The sequence below is a fragment of the Nycticebus coucang genome, chromosome 4, assembly GCF_027406575.1.
Source record: "Nycticebus coucang isolate mNycCou1 chromosome 4, mNycCou1.pri, whole genome shotgun sequence".
NCBI classification, from domain to species: domain Eukaryota; kingdom Metazoa; phylum Chordata; class Mammalia; order Primates; family Lorisidae; genus Nycticebus; species Nycticebus coucang.
In genome coordinates this window covers 63,199,565-63,211,588 of record NC_069783.1, presented here as the reverse complement: position 1 = coordinate 63,211,588, position 12,024 = coordinate 63,199,565, and the positions used below count along the sequence as shown (strand labels likewise).

At 40.6% G+C, this 12,024-nt stretch overlaps 1 protein-coding gene across 4 annotated transcripts in view; it reads right to left on the bottom strand.

Moving 5' to 3' along the window:
• Window positions 1–3,966: 3,966 nt before the first annotated feature.
• Window positions 3,967–12,024, bottom strand: part of AFTPH (aftiphilin) — an 83,953-nt gene continuing 75,895 nt past the window's right edge. For 3 of the 4 annotated variants that reach the window (XM_053588169.1, XM_053588170.1, XM_053588171.1), the window contains one exon: window positions 3,967–5,084. In XM_053588169.1, the coding sequence (XP_053444144.1) occupies window positions 4,940–5,084 (145 nt within the window). In that variant the 3' untranslated portion in view covers window positions 3,967–4,939. The remainder of the gene's footprint in view (window positions 5,085–12,024) is intronic. The other variant, XR_008379529.1, reaches the window with a different exon arrangement.

Sequence of the window (12,024 nt, the reverse complement as noted above, 5' to 3'; positions counted from 1 at the left end):
CTTACTTACTTCTAATTCTGCAGGGTATTTCTGGTTAACTTTGAGAAAGGCGGGTGGCCAGTTGTTACCAGAGCAGTTGATAACCAAGACCAGCTTGCAGGTGACAGGGTTGCCCTAAGCTGAGATCCCAGGGAGATTTTCTTTTTTATTTTTGTCGAGACAGAGTCTCACTTTATCACCCTTGGTGGAGTGCTGTGGCCTCACACAGCTCCCAGCAACCGCCAACTCCTGGGCTTAAGCGATTCTCTTGCCTCAGCCTCCCGAGTAGCTGGGACATCAGGCGCCCGCCACAATGCCTGGCTATTTTTTGGTTGCAGTTTGGCCGGGGCCGGGTTTGAACCCGCCACCCTCGGTATATGGGGCTGGCGCTTTACCGACTGAGCCACAGGTGCCGCCCTCTTTTTTTTTTTTTTTTATTGTTGGGGATTCATTGAGGGTACAATAAGCCAGGTTACACTAATTGCAATTGTTAGGTAAAGTCCCTCTTGCAATCGTGTCTTGCCCCCATAAAGTGTGACACACACCAAGGCCCCACCCCCCTCCCTCCGTCCCTCTTTCTGCTTTCCCCCCCATAACCTTAACCCAGGGAGATTTTCAAGGGTTCTCCCCTCGCCACTGCTATTGCTTTCTGGTTCAATTCCAACATGATCTGGTACAAAGCTGATAATATTTGGTCCTTAATACTGGAGCACTGCCCTTCGGTGCTTAACCTGTGACAATTGATGTTACTTTACCTGTTGTGATAAAACATCAAAGACCAATTTGACAAGAGGGGGAAGTCTGGCTTATCTAAAAGCAGTTATAAGATGAAACATCTGTTCTATGAGTCATTCAATCAAGGCCACTTCCATGAAGAAATCATTCAATCAAGGCTATGTTATTTTAAAATAAAAAATTATTGCATTCTCTTTCCCCGCCCCCATAACATTGTGCATAAATGTCCTGACTGATGCTTTTTTTTTTTTTTTGGCCGGGGCTGGGTTTGAACCTGCCACCTCCAGCATATGGGACCAGCACCCTATCCCTTTGAGCCACAGGTGCCGCCCGACTGATATTTTTTTTGTGAGACAGAGTCTCACTATGTCACCCTTAGTAGAGTTACCATGGTGTTACAGCTCATAGCAACATCAAACTCTTGGGCTTCAGCGATTCTCTTTTCTCAGCCTCCCAAGTAGCTGGGACTACAGGCACCCACCACAACACCTGGCTATTTATTTTTTGCTGTTTTTGGTCCGGGCTGGGTTCGAACCCACCACCTCCAGCATATGGGGCCAGTGCCCTACCCCTTGAGCCTGCCTGGCTATTTTTTGTTGCAGTTGTCACCATCGTTTTAGCTGGCCCAGGCCAGGTTCAAACCTGCCAGCCTCAGTGTATGTGGCTGGTGCCTTAACCATTGTGCCACGGGCCGTGAGCCAGTTCTTTTTTATTTTTTTTTTATGATAGTGTCTTGCTTGCTTGCCCCTTGGTAGAGTATGGTGGCATTATAGCTCACAGCAACCTCAAACTCTTGGGCTCAAGTGATTCTCTTACTTCAGCCTCTCAAGTACTGGGAGTACAGGTGCTTGCCAAAACACCTGGCTATTTTTAGAGATGAGGTCTTGCTCTGGTTTAGGCTGGTCTCTTTTTTTTTTTTAAGAGACAGAGTCTCACTCTGTCACTCGCCCTTGGTAGAGTGCTGTGGTGTCACAGCTGACAGCCACCTCCAGCTCTTGGGCTTAGGCGATTCTCTTGCCTCAGCCTCCTAAGTAGCTGGGACTACAGGCTTAGGCTGGTCTTGAACCTGTGAGCTCAGGTAATCCATCTGCCTTGGCCTCTCAGAGTGCTAGGATTGCAGGTGTGAGCCACCACCTCTGGCCCCTGCCTGATACTCTTGAGAGTATTAACAATTCCGAAAACAGAGGCAAACCCCAGGTTCTTATAAGGCCGTGCTCCAAAGTCATTGTCCAGTTTCTAACTGTGATGAAGCATGGTTACGTTGGCGAATTGGTAAATCATCCACGATCACAGAGCTGGGAAAATTGTTGTGAACCTCACAGGCAGGTTAAACAAGTGTGGAGTGATCAGCCCCAGGTTTAAAGGGGCAACTCAAAGATCTAGAAAAATGGCAGAATAATGTGCTCCCATCCTGCCAGTTTGGTTTCATTGTACTGGCAACTTCAGCTGGCATCACAAACCACGAAGAAGCAAGAAAAAAACACACAGGAGGGAAAATCCTGGTATTCTTTTTCTAGGGATATAATACATACTTAAAAATAAAATGCCTCAATAGACTCTGGTGCTTCTACTTGGTCGTTTTGAGCCTTTACAGTAGTGTAGCAAGAGGACTTGGGAATGTACAGCCTCTGTATTCATCGGTGAATGCTGTTCCATGAAGTGGACAAGACAGCTTCGTGATGTCTAGCCATCACCCTTCTGACTCATCAAAGACTGGAGTATCTGGTCCTGGGAGGTTAAGTCTTGAGTTGGGCTATGTGATTACTTCCAGAGAGGCCAGAGGGATGTATTTTATAAATGGTAAAAGTTCTCATGAAAGTACTATGTTCATAAGAAAACAATCACCCTTGCTCTCCAATAAAACCAGTTATTTGACACTTAAAGTGCCTTACATCTATTATTTAATATATCAATCCCCTGAGGTAGTATCATTCCCATTTTATAGATAATTCAGGGTCAGAAGGTGATTAACTTTCTCTTAGTAAGTGGGCTCTGAACTTATGTTGGTACATTTAGTTGCAATGTAGTCTAGAAGCAGCTCTTTAAGCTGCAATTACTGAAACAAAGTTCTGCTGAGAAATATTTTGAGTTGTCTTCTTTCATTCAAAAGGTTCACGAGGGCACTGGAAATTTGTGACTGTTTTAAAGGAAAGAAAAAGACCAAAAAAAAAAAAAAGGAAATGGCTGGAGAGGGAATAAACATCTTGCCACTCCAGGCCATACTTCTATTACTCAGGCAAACATTCTAGGGGCAACACAGGAACCTCTGTCAACGATGGAGGTGCAAAAGAGTTCCATGGAACAGTCCCTACCTAGCAGATGAGATGGACTGCCATCAGGCTGACTGCCTATTCCTTAGGAAGTATGTTATGTGACTTTTTTTTGAGACAGAGCCTCAAGCTGTTGCCTGGATAGAGTGCTGTAGCATCACAGCTCACAGCAACCTCCAACTCCCGGGCTCAAGCGATGCTCCTGCCTCCGCATCCCAAGTAGCTGGGACCACAGGCGCCCGCCACAACGCCCAGCTGTTTGTTTGCAGCCCTCGTTGTTGTTTGGCCTGCCTGGGCTGGATTCCAACCCGCCTGTATGTGGCTGACACCTTAGCTGACTGAGCCACAAGTGCCGAACCTGTTTATGTGACTTTTTGCTGAAGCAATAATATTCTAAAATTACTTTTTAGAAAATTTCTGCTCACCTTCATTTCATGTTTGTTTTATTATTTATTTTTTTGAGAAAGTCTCACTTTGATGCCCTAGGTAGAGTGCCGTGGCTGTCACACAGACACAGAAACTGTGTGACTCTTGGGCTCAAAGACTACAGAGGCCCACCCACAATGCCCAGCTATTTTTAGAGGCGGGTCTCAATCTAGCTCAGGCTGGTCTCCAACTCTGTGAGCTCAGGCTGACCTTGGCCTCCCAAAGTGCTAGAATCACAGGCGTGAACCACCACACCCGGCCTGTTTGTTTTCTTAGAAAGAAAAAAATACTTCCAACAAATCCCTATTTAACCTTGCTAATAATCTGATGAAGATAGAATAAATTATGGTTTATTTCTTCTATGATCTCATGTTCTATATAAAAACACATTGGCTACTAAAGGTACTGATTTAATTCTTAATGGGTCAGATTCTAATTCTTCCCGGTTTCAAACACAGTAGAAGCCCTATCAAATGATTTCCTAATATTAAATGAAGCTTCACATCCAAACTAAGGACATTTTTCCTCAGATACAAAGACACCAGGCTAAATTTCTTTTTAAATTATTTTATTTTTGTGTAAGCTAAAAGGAAATTTACACACTGAATCTCAAAGGACCTCGGGCATGCACGTTAACCTTGGTAGAGGTTCTTCTACGAGTCTCTCTTTTTTCCATAGGAATTTCCCCAAACATTTAAAACCCATAGTTTTCACTGTATATACAGCCTAAACCATAGCAATCTATGATTATGTCATTTTACACTGTGCAAAATCCTCAAAAAATAGTGGTATGATAGAACAAAAAATCAGTAACATGTAAATTTCATTGTAAAATGTTCATATAATTTGGTCCTTCTCTAAATCAAACTGATTCAAAACAGACACAATCTCTTTAAACCCCTCCAATCAAGTTCTGACAATGATCCATACCCTATACCACAGGAGCAATCGATGATGAACCTTGCAAAAGGTCAAACAGCAATCAGCCACATTGAAAAGATTAAAAATAGTCCAAAAATGTTAACAAAAGCCAGATCTGAAACAAACCCATGACACATAAAATTTAAAAAATTAAACAAGGACATTAGAGCTTATTTATGATAGCAAAAGTAATTCAACATACGACATGAAAAATTAAGAAGACATTCTATGTAATCTGAAAAGACTGAAGGGGATTTCACGGACAGTGGAGATTTGAGTTTTTTTTTTTTTTTTTATTTCAAAAGTTTTGTAAGAAGGACACCACCAGTGTATTTCACAAAGACATAAATGTATACACCCCAGCAACACAAAAAGAATAAATCTTCAAAAATGTTCACCCCGATTATTTACATTTTTCTAATATAAATTTAGGACTTCAGTATGTAAATAAATATACATTACTATGTATACCTTTCTAGTGCGGCTTACCAACAAATAGCTGAATTTTGAATTTTTTTTTTTTTTTAATTACAGCAGGTATGCTTTTGATGGTAGAGAAGGGATGGAGGAAAGGAAAAGCAATTGAAACTGTCCAGTCCACACAGGCATTAGTCTGCTTTTTCTTGCGAGCTTGTGGAAGGTGTTAACGTGGCTGGGAACATCAACACCTTGGCATGCATGAACGTTAAGTCGGGAAGGCTAGAGATCACCTTGACAGCTTCTTCACTCAAGTGCTCTTCTCTTTTCGGTTTCCTAATGCAAATAAGGAAGAGGAGTGTGTTAATGTGACTTTGGTGTAGATCAAATGGGAGAAAAGCCACTCTCAAGGTAGGCAGCAGACTGTGGAGACTTGAGTATTTTTTCCTTTCCTAGTTCCTGAATCTTACACTTTTGTGCAGTATGTTTCTATGTCAGATGCCAAATCTCTAACAGCAAAACATGGCCTATTTATGTATGTTTATTAAAGCTAGGAGTGGAAATACAGATATTCGCCTGTACACCTGTACAGCTTATGTACTTTTTCTAGCCCTAAGGCTAGAAGGATCTACACAGGCATAATTTAAGAACGTTACCAAGCAGAAATATAATGCCAAAGCCCCAATTAACACTCCACCCAACTGGATTTCCCCCCTGCCCTTTGTGAAACTACCAAAATTACCTCAACATAAAATATGTCTGGGAGGAGGCTTTGTAAATCATTTTAACCTCAGGCTTTCTTTATCCTCAATGGGGAATTCCAGGAAAAAAGCCCTCAGCTCAAAAACACTCAGTTCAGTCCTGCTGGGATGCAGATGGCAGGTCCAAAGCAGCAGCACTACAGCTGGCTGTTGGTCTTGAGGATGTACATGGACAGGAAGACATTCTGGAAGAAGGAAATCTCTAAGCTCTACGGTATTGCAGATGAAGTGTATTTTACTATACTGCTTCCTAATGTGAGAAATAAGCAGTTTGGTGCCTAGCACAGATAGAAAAAAGTCCTGGTGACCCAAGTCTTTTCAGCAGGTGACCTGTAGAAGATGCCAAATAAGCTTCAATGTGGCTCAAATTGAACACATGACTGCAGCCAAACTATGTTTTCCAGGATGTTAAATATATTGAATAGTTACAGTCATACAGATTGTTAATTTTAAGCCAAAGATCATTTAAAACTGTTCACTATAAAAAGCCAATTGTCTTTTAAAGACTAGTTGGTACTCTGTTAGATGCTACACAAGTTATTTCTTCCACCTAAATGTTTCCTTTGTCTTTGGGATGGGGAGCAAGAAGTCAGGAGATAAAGCATGAAAGGAAGGATAGATGCAGGCTTTTATTTTATACCTAGACTTCTCTGTTGTAACCAATTTTGAAGCCAAGCTGAAATCAAAAGATTTGGCAGCACCTGTGGCTCAGTGAGTAGGGTGCCAGCCCCATATACAGAGGGTGGTGGGTTCAAACCCGCCCCTGCCAAAGTGCAACAACAACAAAAATGGCTGGGCATTGTGGTGGGCACCTGTAGTCCCAGCTACTTGGAAGGCCGAGGCAAGGGAATTACCTAAGCCAAAGAGTTGGAAGTTGCTGTGAGCTGTGAAGTGAAGCCACAGTACTCTGAGGGTGACAAAATTTCAGTCTCTTAAAAAAAAAAAAAAAAAAAAGAAATCAAAAGATTTTATAGAATGCATGAAGAGTCCAACAACTGACTCTGAAAACTAAATTTCTTTCTTTCTTTCTTTTTTTTTTTTTTTTTTTTTGTGGTTTTTGGCCAAGGCTGGGTTTGAACCCACCACCTCCAGCATATGGGACCGGTGCCCTATCCCTTTGAGCCACAGGCACTGCCCAGAAAACTAAATTTCTCAATAGGGAAATGGTTTCAGACATATCAGCAGATCAACCAACACTGAATTCAGTCCTAGGGTTTCTTAGAAGAACAGAATAGAAATTCAAATGTTTTTCTGATTAAAATTTGCATTTTTAATTGCACTTAAATTGCAGCAAAACTATTAGGTGGATGCTTGATGGGTAATTGGATATCTGCATCCTTCTAAAGTAAAACCAGACAAATGACTTTCTAGTCTCAAAGAGAAAAACTGAAACTATACAACAGAAAAAGTTGGCCTCTAACCAATGGTCAATCTTAGCATCACTAACCATGGAGTCAATTAGATGTTACAGATCTACTGATGTGATATTAACATCTATTTTATAGTCCAATTTATAGGAAATCAGAGAAACAGAGAACATAGCAGATACTGTCTGAAGGAAGCGAACAGATCCAGATCTTCTGGGACATTCAACAGTAGAACTACACTGATCTTTTTTAAGACATGGAGTCTCACTTTGTCACCCTCAGTAGAGTGCTGTGCCGTCACAGCTCACGGGCTTAGGCGATTCTCTTGCCTCAGTCTCCTGAGTAGCTGGGCCTACAAACACCCCCCACAATGCCTGGCTATTTTTTTTTTGTTGTTGCATTTTGGCTGGGGACGGGTTCGAACCCGCCACCCTCAGTATATGGGGCTGGTGCCCTACTCACTGAGTCACAGGCGCCGCCCTACACAGTTGTTTTTTTTTCTTTTTTTTTTTTTTTGAGACAGAGCCTCAAGTTGTTGCCCTCAGTAGAGTGCTCTGGCATCACAGTTCACAGCAACCTCCAACTCCTAGGCTTAAGCAATTCTCTTGCCTCAGCCTCCCAAGTAGCTGGGACTATGGGTGCCCGCCACAGCACCCAGCTATTTTTTGGTTGTAGTTGTCATTGTTGTTTGGCGGGCCCGGGTTGGATTTGAACCCACCAGCTCTGGTGTATGTGGCTGACACCTTAGCCACTTGAGCTATGTGCGCCAAGCCTACACTGGTCTTTTTTTAACAAGCTAGGATTATTAAACAGAAAACAAAAGGGATGGCGGGGATATGCTAGGTTAAAAGGGACTTAAGAGCCTCAACAGCCAGGCATAATATAGTCTTAGATTAAATATTGGCTTGTACAAAGCCAAGAGACAGGACATTGTTGGAGAAATTTGAGTACAGCCTCAGTAGTGGATAAAATGAAACCTCTGAAATTGACCAATGGAGATCACTGACTATAAGAGCAGGCTCAGTTTAGTAGGGACTCTAAAAATCTCATTTTTGATTATTTTTTGAGATAGAGTCTCACTTTGTTACCCTTGGTAGAGTGCTGTGGTGTCATAGTTAGCTCACAACAACCTCAAACTCTTGGGCTCAAGCTATTCTCTTGCCTCAGCCTCCCAAGTAGCTGGAACTACAGGCGCCCACCACAATGCCCAGCTATTTTTTAGAGATGGGGTCTTACTCTTGCTCAGGCAATCTACACACCTCAGCCTCCCAGAATGCTGGGATTACAGGTGTGAGCCACCATGCCCAGCCTTAAAATCTCATTTTTGGTTTAAAAAAAAAAAAATCTGTATATTTGCATAGGAAAAGATTTGAAAGAATATGCACTAAAGATTTATAGTGGGGGCGGTGCCTGTGGCTTAGTGAGTAGGGCGCTGGCCCCATATACTGAGGGTGGCAGGTTCAAACCCGGCCCTGGCAACAAAAAATAGCCGGGCCTCGTGGTGGCTGCCTACAGTCCCAGCTACTTGGGAGGCAGAGGCAAGAGAATCGCCTAAGCCCAGGAGTTGGAGGTTGCTGTGAGCTGTGATGCCATGGCACTCTACCCAGGGTGAGAGTGAGACTCTGTCTCTTAAAAAAAAAAAAAAAAAAAAAAAAAAAAATTATAGTGATCTGAATGGTAAGAATGTGATACTTTCACTGAAAATGTTGTATTTTCTAACTCTCTACAATGTGCCTTCTGCAATGATGTTATTTAAAATAATCACGGCTTGGTGGCCATAGCCCAGTGGGTAGAGTACCAGCCACATATACCAAGGCTGGTGGGCTTGAGCACGGCCCGGGCCTGCTAAACAAACAAACAAAAAAAATGACAACTAAAACAATAACAAAATTGTACCTAAATGGACTTCCCCAGTTGTGGAGTGCAGTTTGGGTGTGAAATAAGGAAGTAGCTTTTGTCCAGAAAACAGTTGGTATAGATTATTCTAGAGTTTGTACCAATTGCTGGATTTCAGAGGCACTACCTGGGGGCCATATGAAATTGTATTTTAAAATAAAAATGAGTTTACATAGTTTATACATTTATCTACATTCATTGCACTTTTATGTGAACTAGTCATCTTAGAATAAAAGAAGCGCTTTAGAGAATTTAAAGTAACAAGTTCTATCACAATCTTTTCTCAAAGACAAAGGTAGTGACCTAATTTTGATCTACATTCTAACAAAGATTTTTCCTTTTTGTCAGTGGATACATTGGAGTGTCCAGAAATTAGTATTTGTGGCGAAATATTTTGTAATTTTTTTTTTTTTTTTTGCTGCTGTTGTTCTGACATAATCTCACTCTGTCACCCAGGCTAGAATGCCGTGGCATCAGTCTTATGCACAGCAATCTCAAAACCCTGGGCTCAAGGGAATCCCAAAATCTTGGGACTATAGGTGTGAGCCATGACATCCAGCTAATTTTTCTATTTTTTGTAGAAGAGGGGATCTCACTCTTGCTCAGGCTGGTTGTGAACTTCTGAGCTCAGGCAAATCTCCCACCTTGGCTTTCCAGACTGCTAGGATTGCAGGTGTGAGCCACCGTACCTAGTCAAAATTTTTTTGGACAAGTATACCAAGATTTTCCATAGGGGAAGGAACGGTCTTTTTAATAAACAGTGCTGGGACAACTGGATAGCTATTTTCAGAATAATGGGTGTGGACCCCTACTATATACAAGTGTTAATTCAAAATGGACCAAAAACCTAAATCTAATAGCTGAAACCATAAAACTCCTAGAAGAAAATCTAGGTATAAATTTCTGTGACCCTGAATTTAGCAATGGTTTCTTAAATGACACCTAAATCACATGCAAAAAAGAAAAAAATAGATCTATCTAAATTAGATTTTTTTTTTTTGAGACAGAGCCTCAAGCTGTCACCTTGGGTAGAATGCTGTGGCATCACAGCTCACAGCAACCTCTAACTCCTGGGCTCAAGCGATTCTCCTGCCTCCACCTCCAAGTAGCTGGGACTACAGGCGCCTGCCACAATGCCTGGTTATTTTTTGGTTGCAGCCGTCATTGTTGTTTGGTGGGCCTGGCTGGATTTGAACCTGCCAGCTCAGGTGTATGTGGCTGGCGCCTTGGCCACTTGAGCCACAGGCGCCGAGCCTATCTAAATTAGATTTTATTAAAATTAAGAACTTTTGCGCTTCAAAGGATACTACATCAAGAAAGTAAAAAGATAACCTATTGGACAAAATATTTGCAAATCATTGATAAAGATGTAATATCTAAAATGTAAAAAGAAATCTTACAACTCAGGAATAAAAATATTATTCATTAAAAAATAGGCAAAAGATCTAAAGTCATTTCTCCAAAGAAGATATACAAATGGTCAATATGCATATGAAAAGATGCTCAAAATCATTAGCTATCAGGGAAATTCACTGCCATTTTGACTTGCCTTTTCCTGCCCACTGGAATGGCTACAATAACCAAAAGTCAGACAGTAACAAGTGTTGATAGGAATGTGGGAAAACGAATGTTCCTACATTACTGATGGAATGTAAAATGGTGCCATCCATTTGGAAAGTTTGGCAGTTCCTCAAAAAGTTCAAACATAAAGTTTCCATATGACCCAGCAAGTGCATTCCTAAGAATTAAAAACATTTGTCCATACAAGAACTTGTATACAAATGTTCATAGAAACATTAATCAAAATAGTGAAAGTGAAAATGACCCAAATTATCCAGTGATTAGTGAATAAGCAAATTGTATTATTTCCACAGAATATTATGCAGCCAAAAGGAGGAATTAAATACTGGTACATGTTACAACATGGAAGAACTTGAAAACAACACCAAGTGAAAGAAGCCAGACCCCAAAAGTTGCAGATTGTATCCATTTATATGAAATAACCAGCATAGGCAGATCCATAGAGACAGAAAATAGATTAGTGGTTGTCAGGAACCAGGGAAAGGAAGTGATAGGGAGTCACTACTAAAGGAACATGGCTTCTTTTCAGGACGTAAAAATGTTACAGAATTAGACAGTGATGATAGTTGTACAATCTTGAAAATAATTTTAAAAACCTAAAAAATTAAAAAGCAGTGAATTATACACTTGAAGGGTTAATTTCTTTTTTAAGACAAGTATGAAACAAAGTTTATTAAGGAAGAGGAAGTTGGTTTACAGAGTGAGATATGTTTGCCACAGATAATGAACGGCCCTCTCGTAGCAACAAGAAAAGTCCTTGAAGGATGAATTTTATGACATGGGAATTATATCTCAATAAAAAAAAAATCTGCTCCTCTGGGCAGTAGTTCTTTGGCCTGTAATAAACTTCAGTTAGAGGGCTGTGGCTACTAACCAGCTGACCACCCACTGATTTAGATTAGGAAGTTAATTTTCTCCATATTAGGAAAGATAAGCAAGAAGATGAAACTATCCTAAAATTAAGAACTTGCATTTCTTTACAAAACTCAAAGTGAGAAGTCATTTTCGCAACCTGTGTATTGAAAGAAACTTACAAGTAAGTTCCCATATACATTCAAAGACATTTAGAAAAGAATAAGGATGTTGTTCGTTCCATGTCAAATTTCTTGACCACTCTTTCTTAACCACTTTTTATCCTATAGTCCAGTGGTTCTCAACCTTCCTAATGCTGTGACCCTTTAATACAGTTCCTGTGGTTGCAACCCACAGGTTGAGAACTGCTGCTATAGTCCATCATAATGCTTTTTCACTCTATTAATAACTTCTGCATACTGGCAATATCTAAGGAGATTTTGCTGAGCTTTACTTTCTGCCATTTACTCAAAAATAAAAATGAACCCCCCAACAACCAAAACATGAGAAATGCCATCCATTTGTCTTTTCTCTGTACAATTAAGAATCACTCATTGGGACATTTTTAAGACTTTAAATATTAACTGTTAAGACTTGTAGATATTTATACTTTTTTACCATTTTCAAATAACACACATTTCTCAAAACAAAAATACAAGTTGGGAACGTATACTTTCAATTTATTTTGTTTTAAATACGATGATGGACAGGTACTAAAGAGTAACTGACTAGCTATAACACTGACTGCAGGATATATAATATAGTTTTAGTTCATTCCCTAATAGCACAGAAAAAGAGAAAAAATGAAATTAATTTCTT